Source organism: Lipophrys pholis, assembly GCF_963383615.2.
Source record: "Lipophrys pholis genome assembly, chromosome: 8".
In the NCBI taxonomy this organism is placed as follows: domain Eukaryota; kingdom Metazoa; phylum Chordata; class Actinopteri; order Blenniiformes; family Blenniidae; genus Lipophrys; species Lipophrys pholis.
The window spans coordinates 18,993,047-19,006,228 of record NC_137630.1 but is presented as its reverse complement, the minus strand read 5'-3'; the positions used below and the strand labels follow the sequence as shown (position 1 = coordinate 19,006,228).

Below are 13,182 nucleotides of genomic sequence, written 5' to 3'. Positions count from 1 at the left end.
TCTATCTAGACAGTAACATGATTTTCTAGATTAAACCAGCCTGAGCAGCTCTGTCTAGACAGTAAAATAATTTCCTAGATTAAACCAGTCTGAGCAGCTCTATCTAGACAGTAAGATGATTTCCAAGATTAACCAGTCTGAGCAGCTCTATCTAGACAGTAAGATGATTTCCTAGATTAAACCAGCCTGAGCAGCTCTATCTAGACAGTAACATGATTTTCTAGATTAAACCAGCCTGAGCAGCTCTATCTAGACAGTAAGATGATTTCCTAGATTAAACCAGTCTGAGCAGCTCTATCTAGACAGTAAGATGATGTCCGAGATTAACCAGTCTGAGCAGCTCTATCTAGACAGTAAGATGATTTCCTAGATTAAACCAGCCTGAGCAGCTCTATCTAGACAGTAAGATGATTTCCTAGATTAAACCAGCCTGAGCAGCTCTATCTAGACAGTAAGATGATTTCCGAGATTAACCAGTCTGAGCAGCTCTATCTCGACTGTCTGTGTGTGTGTGTGTGTGTGTGTGTGTGTGTGTGTGTGTGTGTGTGTGTGTGTGTGTGTGTGTGTGTGTGTGTGTGTGTGTGTGTGTGTGTGTGTGTGTGTGTGTGTGTGTGTGGCCGGAACTGTTGTGGGGGGACCTGTAGCGACACTCTGGGGCCCGAGGCCATCGGGCCCGGACATCACCACCCCGGCGGACGGCAGCCCCCCAGGCCCGGGGAGGCTCCAGCGAACCACCCCAGAGAGTCATGCCCCCGCCCAGAAAGCACCAGATGGAGAATGCAGAGAGGAATCCCCCCCCAGGCAAGAGGAGCCCACGGGAGAAGGATAAAGGGCACAGGGCCCCAGGCCCCGACCCAAGCCGCGAAGCCGAGAAAAGGCCGGAGCAGGGCCCCCGGGCCGAGCGGGCCGACAGCCCCCCCAACCCCGGCGGCGAGGCCCACCGCACCCCCGGACAGTCAACTCTCCACCGCCAGGAGCCTCATATCCCACCCCCCACTTTCCCGCCCCATGATTCTCCCCCCGATCTTGATAGATCCACCCACCCCCCCACAGACACCGCGATATCCCATCTTCCACTAATCCAAGAGCGAATGGAGAAGGTGCACCGCACCCCAGCTCCCCCACGAGCGCCACGCCCGAGGGAGCGTGCCCCCCGCATTCCAGCTGCAGGGGTGTGTCTTTGTGTTTTGAGGAAGTGGGTGCAATGTGTGTGTCTATGGTGCGTTAAGTTAACTTTGGGGTTTGTTGGTTTATTTAAGTGTCAAAAATTTGGCTTATGCAGTATATGATTATAGTGTTAGGATTTGTTGCTTTGCAGTTGTAGCCAAGGAATTTAATTCAATTCAATTTCAATTCAATTTTATTTGTAAAGCGCTAAATCACATCAACAAACATCTCAAAGCACTCTTACAATGATAGAGTACAACAGAACCCAACTAAACCCTTCCAAAGCAAGCAGATGCAACAAGCAACAGTGGCCAGGAAAAACTCCCTCGCATGGAGAGAAGTTCATAAGAACTCCCTCTTCAGGAAGAAACCGAATTTAGCCAAACCTTCATCATGAAGAGTGTGACTCACAGTGGAGATAGCTCAGAACAGGTCTTTTATTCTGGGAAATGTTACACGACAACCAGAATTATAGTTTTTATGTGGGCGTCATTGGTTCCACCTAAGGATAACTCAAGACTCTCAAATTAAGGTTTGAAAAGTGTGAGATAATTGTACTCATCTATAAGGTGGAAGCTTTTAGAAAACAGACCACCGGACCAGAACGTGATTACAGATGATTAACAAATTGAGTGAAATTAGGTACATCTAAAACATTTCTTGTCACTTTGAAGAACAGAAGCAAATGTGGACAGGCATGACACACTTGTGATGAAAACGATGACGTCATTAACCCATCTCTTAACCAGATAACCCTGCGACACCACTCAACAACAACAACAATGGCGGACTGCAGGCTCCAGGTCGTGCTTCAGAATCTACTGATACAATTTGGTTTAATAAGACAAGATGTCAGATTTCTCAAATATGAAGACTTTGGTATGGTCCCTATTACCTCTATTTTTGGTGTATTTCTGTGGGAGAGTAACAGTGTCACCTAAAAGGCAAAGGTGAACATGAGGGAAAAGGAATTGTCTCTTAAAGCAAGGCAAAGCAAATGTATTCATATAGAACCATTCAGACACAAAGTAATTTCATTGTAAATTAATAAAAGAAATCTATTAAAACAAGGTGAATAATATTCAGAATTTCAAGCAATTAAGATTGTGAAATATATTACAATAGAGCAAATAAGAAAGGCGTGAAAAGGAAGATAAATAAAGTTATATAAAGGCAAAATAAGTCAAATCTATTGTTAGATATTTTATTAGAAAGCCAAAGCAAATTAAATTGTTTTAAGGCCTGATATTAAAGAAGTGAGTGTGTCAGCAGTCCTCTGGCGTTCAGGACGTTTGTTCCACAGGTGAGGAGCGTAGGCATTAATAGCTGCTTCACCTTGTTTGCTTCTGACTCTGGGAACAATTAGTAAACCTCCCGAGGACCTCAGGGGTCTGGATGTTTTAAGTCTTAGATGTATTTAGGCCAAGGAACATTCAAGTTTGTAAGTGGATCCTTTCCAGCCAGTGCAGAGAATGAACATTAGGTGTGATGTGCTTCACCCCTTTGTGTCGCTCAGGACAGTTGTCTAACTTTTATTTTTTCACTGAGACCTGTAAACACATCCAGCTTACTGAAAATGAATGTATGATTCCTGCAATGCTTTCAGGTATGCTATTTTGTTAAGAACAGAAGGAGGATTCAGAACAATAGATCGCTCTTCTGTAACCAAGGCAGGTAGATATAACATAAAACTGTATGTTTGAGCATATTTGTAATTTTAGGTTGAACATGAACACTTCATAATGTGTGAAAAAGTGGAATCGTGTTTCAATGAGAGCTCAAGAAGGTCCAATATGTTTGTTTGCTGGAGGGGTGATTTAAATTAAATGTATTTGGGAAGTTTTCTCAGATCTCTGATGAGAAGAAGGAGATGTTGAAGGAGGGTTGATTATTGTTCATTATTATTATTATGGTGTTTCCATGGTTGAGACTTGGCTGACCTTTTCTTGAGAAAGAGCGGAATGTTAATGGGAGCAAAAGTATTTCTTCTGTGACGTGGTTTGACTTACAGGTTCTCCATGTTGCTGAGCTCATAACAAATTGGTGAAGGGTGTATAAAGCATTAAGTCTACTTTCAAGGTTAATTGTGTTGTAATTATAGCTTTTAATTGGAACTTGCTCTTTGTTTATTCCCCACCTAAAGCCAACAATAGGAGTGACATGCATCTGCATACTCATCTAATGATAATTAAGTGGCACGATAGGCTGAGCAGAGCAATTTTGTTATTGACTTCCTCCTCTGCTGACAGTATATATACACCAAGAGGTTTTGCAGTTTGTGTTGTGTTATCTGTGCAGGAAGAGAAACAATGGAAGGACGCCTGGCTTCAGTTTGTGCATTGATCCTGATTCTGGGTGCAATTGGGCCCTCAGATACTAGGTCATCTGTGCCAGGTTTGTTTTTACTTGCAGCTATTCGACATGGAATCTGACAGAATGATGAGAATTCCTGTTTCAAATTGAATGACCTTATTAACATCTTCAGTTTACCGGTAGTTTTCATTTCATAGCTTTTCTCCTGGTTTCACTTTTTCCAGACGCATGTTTCTATAGGACTCTGGTTAAGTCATATTTCAACCAGCATGTGTTGTTAGGATTGAAGAAATCTGCCGTTGGGCCTTCAGAACCAACAGTGCCGGCACCTGTAGCTTAAACTAATGTGGCGACAGTATACATTAAGAGTAGTCAGAACAGTCAGCCAATTAGATTAGAGTTCAGCATTAGCAGTCATGGCGACAGAAAAGAGCTGATGGTTTGAACTCAAACACAACCTCAGTGACATAGTGATGGAACTGTTTATGAGGAAAGATAACCGGGTGGATTTTCTAGACAAATGGTCGCTGCTTCATGTCAGTAAAATCCATTTTAATGACATATTTTGTTATGTTGATAGTAATGCTTTTGCGAAATATATATGGGAAACTTGTTCAATTGTACTAATTGGGTTTTCTTGCTTATTTTGTGTGTGTGTGTGCGTGCGTGCGTGCGTGCGTGTGTGTGTGTGTGTGTCTGTGTGTGTGTGTGTGTGTGTGTGTGTGTGTGTGTGTGTGTGTGTGTGTGTGTGTGCGTGCGTGCGTGCGTGCGTGCGTGCGTGCGTGCGTGCGTGCGTGCGTGCGTGCGTGCGTGCGTGCGTGTGATTCTTTTGGCAGGTAATCATTTAAGACCCAAATCAGGAGTGTGCCCCCGCCTGGGGCCCCAACCTTTGATGTGTTATAAGCGACAACGGTGCACAAGTGACCACACTTGCCCTGGAGTTGACAAATGCTGTAACACTCGATGTGGACATGTCTGCATACGACCAGGTGAGATATGAATGAAATAACATCTTTATAAATAATCACTGTGAAGGTGAGACATTTTTCTGCAAATACACATTTTCTGAAAGCGAAGAAAATTGGTCAACTAAGGTACGAGAATGCATGATGTTAATGATACACAAAGTGAAAGTGTTGACGTGAGAGTAGAAATGGGCTCGTTGAGGTGGGTGAAAAACTTATTTGAACAGATTCTGTAGGTATTTAAAATGAATATGTTAGCAGAATAGGTTACATAGTTACATCGTTGTCCAGATGCTTTTAGCAGATGTTGATTTGTCTTCTTCTTCTTCAGTCAAATCAGGATTGTGCCCCCTCCTGATCACTGGACCTTTGGACTGTTCTAAGCAACAAAAGTGCACTAATAACTACCAATGCCCTGGAATTAACAAATGTTGCAACAGTCAATGTGGACAAGTCTGCGTACGACCAATTGGTGAGATTTGAATGAAACAACTTTTCTTATTATTCACTGTGAAATTGGGACTTAGTCAAAAGTGACCTCATTGTCCAGGTGCTTTTAGCAGATGTTGATTTGTCTTCTTCTTCTTCAGCCAAGTCAGGAGTGTGCCCCCGCCTGGGCCCCGGACCTTTGATGTGTTATAAGATGCACAGGTGCAACAGTAACTACCAATGCACTGGAGTTCAGAAATGTTGTAACACTCGATGTGGACACGTCTGCATTGAACCAGGTGAGATGTAAATGAAATACCATTTTCTTCAAATAAAGTGAAGTTGATCCTTTTCTCAAAATACACACATTATTTGAAAGAGAAAATAGTTTCTCAACTAAGGTACTAGAATGCATGATGTTAATGATACACAAAGTGAAAGTGTTGACGTGAGAGTAGAAATAGGCTCGTTGAGGTGGGTGAGAAACTTATTTGAACAGATTCTGTAGGTATTTAAAATGAATATGTTAGCAGAATAGCTCATAATGAATTCATTTTCTTTCAATAATTTCCTGCTAGTCAAAGCTACTTGACAACAGTTGCATCAGTTGTAGAATCGCAATTCAAATTCTTTTGTTTGTTTTGTTTAGTTTGGCAGCTAAGACATACAACATTACATGGTTGGGGGCCTTTTACTGATGAAACAGTTTTTGCTCTTGCACAGTTCATGCCAATATACTGAGTATTTGCAAAGTAATGCTGATAATATTCTGGTTATCTGGAAAGATTTTCCCAATCGCTTACTGTGATTTACATTGTTCCACATTGGTGGTTGTTTGCATTACTTTTTGAAAACAACACATACATTTTGCTTCTATTTAATAATGTGCCAGGCAATGACTTCGGTCATTTTTGATTCAGTTTCAGATTAATTTTAGTTACAAAATACCAAATAAAACTCTGTGATAATTCCATTTGAGCAAGTTTAAGTAATGGTTGCAGGAAAACATCCCGCTCTGTGTGTTTGTTTGCATTTGCGTGTGCTTGTGCATGTCTGTCTAATGAAGCTTTAGTGTCCCGCTCCTCTGCTGTTCGTATCAACTCAATAGTTTTACTTATTATATTTTGTGAAGCTACTACATTTACTTTGCAATGAACTTCTCTTAAACAGAAAGTCAAAAGTTACATCATTCTCTAGGTGCTTTTAGCAGATGTTGATTTGTCTTCTTCTTCTTCAGTCAAGACAGGAGTGTGCCCCCTCCTGGGCCCCGGACCATTGGCGTGTTCCAACCTACAAAGGTGCAATAATAACTTCCAGTGCCCTGGAGTTCACAAATGTTGTGACACTCGATGTGGAAAAGTCTGCATAAAAGCAGGTGAGATGTGAATGAAATAACATCTTGTCAAATATTCACTGTGAAGTTGAGACTTTTCTCAAAATATTCAAATTTTTTGAAAGAGAAAATAGTTTCTCAGCTAAGGTACTAGAATGCATGATGTTAATGATACACAAAGTGAAAGTGTTGACGTGAGAGTAGAAATAGGCTCGTTGAGGTGGGTGAAAAACTTATTTGAACAGATTCTGTAGGTATTTAAAATGAATATGTTAGCAGAATAGGTTATGATGAATTCATTTTCTTTCAATAATTTCCCGCTGGTCAAAGCTACTTGACAACAGTTGCATCAGTTGTAGTATTGCAATTCTACTTCTTCTGTCTGTTTTGTTTTGTTTGGCAGATATACAATATTACATGATTGAGAGCTTTTTTCCTGTGAAACCTTTTTTGCTCTTGCAAGGTTCACGCCGATTTACTGAGGATTTGAGAAGTTATACATTCTTTCAAATACAGTCATTTTTGATTCGATTTAGAGAAGTTGGGCGGGAAAAAAATCCTTTTATCAGGAATAAACCTGCAGAGCCAGACTCAGAGGTGGCGTCTTTCTGCTGTTCTGGTTGCGGTTAGGGAACAGAAAGAAAGAAAATGATAGGATAGAGACAGAGAGCAACAAGCAAACGGACATAAATCCACTTGCTGCAGACATGATGGGGGCTCAGACCACTAACTTCTAGTTCCACCGTCAGAAATCCTGCAGGAATGAGGAGAGGTGGGGTAAGGGGTTTTAGAAAGGAAAGAAGCTCAGTAAAGGTCTCCCAGCAGTCTAAACCTCTAGTAGCGTCACGAGAAAATGATCCAAAGCAGCCTGAGCCAGGCCTTAAATGTAGAGACTGTGTTTGTCTCCTTAACTGAAAGTGGGAGCTGGTTACACTTAGGAGCTTGACAGCTGCTTGTGTGCTCTTGCACACATGTGTGCATGTGTGTGTAATGAATATTGTGTGTCTCCCTCCTCTGCTGTTTATACTAACTCAACTGTTTAACTTAATATATTTTCAAATGTTACTTTGCAGTAAACTTCTGTTGAACAGAAAGTCAAAAGTTACATCATTGTCCAGATGCTGTTGGCAGATGTTGATTTGTCTTCTTCTTCTTCTTCAGTCAAGTCAGGAGTGTGTCACCGCCTGAGACCCGGACCACTGATGTGTTATAAGATGCAAAGGTGCAACAATAACTACCAATGCCGTGGAGTTCAGAAATGTTGTAACACTCAATGTGGATATGTCTGCTTAAGACCAGGTGAGATGTGATTGAAATCACATATTTTCATATATCCACTGTGAAGTTGAGACTTTTCTCAAATTAACACTAATTTTTGGGAAGAGAAAATAGTTTCTCAATTAAGATCTTAGAAAGCATGATGTTAATGATACACAAAGTGAAAGTGTTGAAGTGAGAGTAGAAATGGGCTCGTCGAGGTGGGTGAAAAACTTATTTGAACAGATTGTTCAGGTATTTCAAATGAATATGTTAGGAGAATAGATCATAATGAATACATTTTCTTTGAATAATTTTCTACTGGTCAAGAGTGTGTGTGTGTGTGTGTGTGTGTGTGTGTGTGTGTGTGTGTGTGCGTGCGTGCGTGCGTGCGTGCGTGCGTGCGTGCGTGCGTGCGTGCGTGCGTGCCTGCGTGCCTGCGTGCGTGCGTAATGAAGATTGTGTGTCCCCGTTCTCTGCTATTTGTGTCAACTCAACTGTTAAATTCATTATATTTTGGAAAGCTATTACATTTATGTCAAAGGTTACTTCACACTAAAGTTCTGTGAAACAGAAAGTCAAAAGTAACATCATTGTCCAGATGCTTTTGACAGATGTTTATTTGTCTTCTTCTTCTTCAGTCAAGTCAGGAGTGTGTTCCAGTCTGCGCGGTGGACCTTTGGTGTGTTCCAAGCAACAAAGGTGCAATAATAACTACCAATGCCCTGGAATTCAAAAATGCTGCAAGACTCAATGTGGACGTGTCTGCTTACCACCAAGAGGTGAGAGTTGAATTAAATAACATATTTTCAAATATTCACTGTGAAGTTGAGACTTATCTCAGAATACACACATCTTTCAAAAGAGGAAATTGTTGAAGTGAGGGTAGAAATGGGCTCGTCGAGGTGGGTGAACAACTTATTTGAACAGATTCTGCTGCTACTTAAAATGAATATATTAGCAGAGTAGCTCATAGAGAATTCATTGTTTCTGAATACCTTTCTACTGTTCAAGATAATGAAATTAACTCTACTTGGCATGACGCTTGCGTGAGTTGTATTATCGCGATTCCATTCTTCTTTTTTTTTCAATTTCTTCCTGTTTGGCAGCTCAGATGTCCAATATTACACGATTGAGGGCCATTTTCTGGTGAAACAGTTTTTGCTCTTGCAAGGTTCATGCCGATTTACTGAGGATTTGAAAAGTAAATCAAAACAACACATACATAAAATTTTTGTTGAATCCCATGCAATGAAATCAGTAATTTTTAATTTAGTTCAATTGAATTTTATTTCTTATTACTAAATACAAGTGTAACTCAGTCATCTAAAGGCACTTTTACGTACGAAATTCCAACCTTTCCACTTGAGCAACCTTAAGTGAAAAAGTGGGAGAAAAAACTACTTTTTATCAAGAATAAACCTGCAGAACCAGATTCAGACAGAGGTGGCGTCTTTCTGCTGTTCTGGTTGCGGTTAGGGAATAGAAAGAAAGAAAATGATAGGATGGAGACAGAGAGCAACAAGCAAACAGACACGCGTGTGTTTAATGAAGATTGTGCGATCCCCTCCACTGCAGTTTATCAACTCAACACTTTCACTTTTCATATTTTGTAAAGCTACTGCATTTTTATGTCAAAGGTTACTCCGCAATAAATGTCTGTTAAATCATAGTCCAGGTGCTTTTGCCAGATGTTGATTTGTCTTCTTCTTCTTCAGCCAAGACAGGAGTGTGTCCCGGCCTGGGCCCCGGACCTTTGTTGTGTTATAAGCATCAAAGGTGCAATGGCGACTACGAATGTTCTGGAAGCCAGAGATGTTGTAACACTCAATGTGGACTCGTCTGCTTACAACCATGGGGTAAGATTTTAATGAAATTAAATCTTTTTAAATATTTACTGTGACGTTCAGACTGAAAGTGTAGAAATTGTTTTTTTGAGGTGGCTGGAAAACTTATTTGAGTAGATTCTGCAGGTATTTAAAAAGAATACATGAGCTGAATAGCTCAAATTGAATTCATTGTCTTTGAATATGTTTCCACTGCTCAATGCTACTTGACCATCAGTTGCATCATTTGTAGTATCACAACTCCACTTTATTTTGTCCTGTTTGGCAGCACAAACGTACCGTATGACACAATTCAGGGCCTTTTTTGTGGTGAAACAGTTGTTGCTCTTGAAAGGTTCCTACCGATATGCTGAGGATTCTAAAAGTAAAATTCTCCTCATGCCAACAAAATTGGTAACCTGCTTGTAAACCGTAGCAGCTTTGCCAATCACTTTAAGTGATTTACATTGTTCCACATCGGTCACTGTTTGTTTCTTCTAGATTACTGTACAAATAAATTTAGTCATTATTAAAACATGTGTCAGGCAATGACATAGAGCCACTTTTGATGGGAAAAATCCAGAGATAACTTCTACAGACTGTTAATGTCTTTCATTCTTTTCCACCATGTGAATGAAATTTGAGTAAGGAATTTAATTTCTGAAGTCACTATTACAGTGAGGATTTCTCCGTTTTTAACTCTTTAATTTTTTAATGCTTCATTTCTACAAAATATTTCGTGAAATATTCTAACTTCTGTGGACGACAATTTATGACAGGTGAAAACATAAAAAAGGTTAGATAATCTCTTTCAATTTTTTGGACATCAATTTCATTGTTCGTCAAGTCAGGAGTGGGCTCCAACTTTAACTGGTGCAGGGTGACGTTGGCTGCCTCAGACATATTAAGTGCTGCATCAAAAGTTGTAGACATGTTTGCATTTGAGGTTTGGGGGACATATAAATATGAAGAAAGAGAATGACAATTTAAAAAGAAATATCCTTCTTGTGTGGTTGTGAGTTCCTTTTGTAATTGACAGTGTTACTTTTTTATGTTTTGCCAGGTGTACCCATTGTGCACCACCAAACTGTTCCCCCAGTATCCCCGAAGGAATAACTGCAGTGATGTCTACTGATTTAACAATCTACAAAAGCTGGATTCTTCATCCTTCATCCTTGTTGTTTCTTTAATGCCGTAATCATAAAATTTGTTGGAAAATGTCTCTTGTGAGATTTTCCGACTTAACCAACTGCAATGCAGGGTATTTGAGCTTTGGTTGGCACAAATATTGATCTTAATGATTAGATGATTTTATGCTATGCCTTTCTTATCAAGGAATGGTATGGCAACTCTTGCTTTGAATCTGTTCTTTATAAGCCAATAAAAGAAAGTTGCATCAAAAGAGGATCCGTGTCTACTGTATATGCTGCCTTCACCAGGCATATTTCTGCATCTGTAGTTCCTTTGAGGACCAAGGTTTGAGTAGGAGCGTAAAACCAAGTTAGTCTAACATAAATCTTTGAAGGGAATGAGTTTTAATATTGTTCATTTGTTTCCATAAGCATGAGCAAGTATTTTTGTTGACAATACAGTAATTTTAACTGATAAGTTTTCTTTCTCAAGACTTCAAGTTCTGTTAATACTGATGAGGAACCAAATTGCATCAAAGCAACATATTTTTACCAACTCATTTGAGGAATAAAACTTTTTTGCAGCCAGAACAATTTTAATCAAGTGAGTTCTCAAAAGTCGTAGCCAAGTCCACGCACAAACTCACCCAATGTTTTCAAGAATATTTGGACATTGACATTAATCTGTAGATAAATAGATAAATAGACCAATAAAAAATAAAAAATAAAACTCAGCAGTAAGACTGTACGTGCTCCCACATATATATGCAATAAGAAGTATTTTTCAATCAGGGATTTGCTCTAAAAAAAAAAATCTTCATTGACTGATATGAAAACCAGACCCATAATAACATTACATGGAGAAAATAAACTGTGAGGGAATAGCCAATATGAATGAACTTGTCATGTGACCTTTAGCAACAGCTTGACAATGACATGTCATCCTGTTCACTAGTGGACTTAATGTCTGCTGAGGCTTGGCATCCTTCTCTTCTTGAAGGGCGGCCCTCACAGAAGTTACCAGCCTTCACATGGCGACTCAGCAGATCCCAGAGGTTTTCTATGAGATTCAGGTCTGGACAAAGGACAGTTCTCTCCATTTGAGCTCCCCCAGTCTCAAGCAGCTGTTAGTTACAACATCACAACAATATTGCTGGAGCTTAGCGTGTAGTTATCAATCATCATCCAAAACAGCTGGGTTTGATCATGACTTTAAGTACCATCAACTTGTTTACATTTTCAGCAAAAGGCTGAATCAAACAAATCCATTCTGAATAATCTACTTGGTGTCCAACAGAAGCAGTGTAACATTTTGAACTGCATCAGCCTCATTGTTAGGGACTTGATGAAGTACAACTATGTACACATATTTTCTACCAGTCGTGGTTATCAAAAGAAACTCCTTAGTCTTTTTCCCACACCTATTTCAGAGATGCCAGAGTTTTATTCTCATTGAAGCTTGTAATATAGAAACATTCAGTCATCCCCCAAAATGTTGGTAATCACATTGACTTTATCTGCTGCCTTTGGGTCCTGATAATATGAGGCAACACCCTTCAATACATGCCGGATTTTCAAAAATTCCCAAATGTTATTTCAACTCATCTCATATTGTTGTGCTAGATCCTGGAATAATTTCACAATATTCCCACAATATATGCAGATCCTGTGAGGTGTGTTAAGAGATTCTATTCTTAAAAGCTGTGTGAAAGATACTAACGTGCACTGAGGAATTTGCTGACCGCTTGACTAACAATTTGCTGAGGTCTGCACTAATGAAAAACACCTCTATTTTATGGTTGCAGGACGTGGCCTGTAACATGTGGTTATCTCAAGTGTTTGTAGGAGACAAAGCCTGAGACACAACATCTTAAGTTGGGGGAACGAAAACCTAGACTACAATCGGCGGAAACCCGTCACAGCTGGTCCCTTTTGATGACCTCGCTCAAGTACCCCTTGACCCCAGGCTGGCTTCGTGACATCCTGCAAACCTCAGCTAAACCTGCGGAGACCCCGTGACTCACCATTTGGAATGCTCTGCCTGCGAGCAGATGAAAACGCATAAATACAAATGTCGCCTAGGCAGACACGTCTTTCTTCCCGTGAACTGCTCGCAGTTCACGTCGCTCGGTTTAGAGTAGGAACCAAGACCCAGAATTCTGTAAATTGAGAATATTGCTTGCTTATCGCACTTCAATATAATTTGATGGTCAATCTTTAAGAAACCTGACTCATGTGTCTTTCTTTAGTTAGACTGGCAACAAAAGGACTTGTGGTGCGAATTGAAAGCACCAAAATTGGCGCCACGAACAGGATGTCAGTTGAAGGACTGAGTCAGAGGGACGTTCTGCGTAACTGAATTCCACCCCAGCCGGCTGAAAGACGAAAGGTGAGACATTACCTGTTTCTATAAGACAAAAATGTCAGATTTGGATGTGAATTCAAATTAAGGGTGGAATGGGTTCGTGGAAGTCCTTTATTAAGTGTTTTGTGTGCGATAAGGAAGAAATATCAATGTGAGATAAATAGTTTTGTGATAATTTCCTGATTGCGACTGAGGAGCTTATAATGCGGCCCAGTGGTCAGATGCCTGATTACGACCGAGGCGCACTAATGCGACCCAGTGATCAGAAGCCTGATTGCGACTGAGGAGCCTATTGGCGGCCCAGTGATCAGATGCCTGATTGCGACTGTGGAGCCTATTGGCGGCCCAGTGGTCAGAAGACTAGCCCAAATAGAGGTCTCAGGGAGACCCGGGCTTA

General features: G+C 40.4%; 1 protein-coding gene across 2 annotated transcripts in view; it reads left to right on the top strand.

The window, feature by feature from the left end:
• LOC308113030 (uncharacterized protein) overlaps positions 1-10,695 on the top strand; it is a 34,104-nt gene extending 23,409 nt beyond the window's left edge. The window contains exons 1-9 of one of the 2 annotated variants that reach the window (XM_080468924.1): positions 3,372-3,561; positions 4,317-4,469; positions 4,777-4,917; positions 5,036-5,173; positions 6,112-6,249; positions 7,369-7,506; positions 8,106-8,246; positions 9,183-9,323; positions 10,354-10,695. In XM_080468924.1, coding sequence (XP_080325050.1) covers positions 3,477-3,561; positions 4,317-4,469; positions 4,777-4,917; positions 5,036-5,173; positions 6,112-6,249; positions 7,369-7,506; positions 8,106-8,246; positions 9,183-9,323; positions 10,354-10,406 — 1,128 coding nt within the window. In that variant the 5' untranslated portion in view covers positions 3,372-3,476 and the 3' untranslated portion in view covers positions 10,407-10,695. Of the gene's footprint in view, positions 1-3,371; positions 3,562-4,316; positions 4,470-4,776; positions 4,918-5,035; positions 5,174-6,111; positions 6,250-7,368; positions 7,507-8,105; positions 8,247-9,182; positions 9,324-10,353 lie in introns of those variants that run through there. The other variant, XM_080468925.1, reaches the window with a different exon arrangement.
• The last annotated feature ends 2,487 nt before the right edge of the window (positions 10,696-13,182 follow it).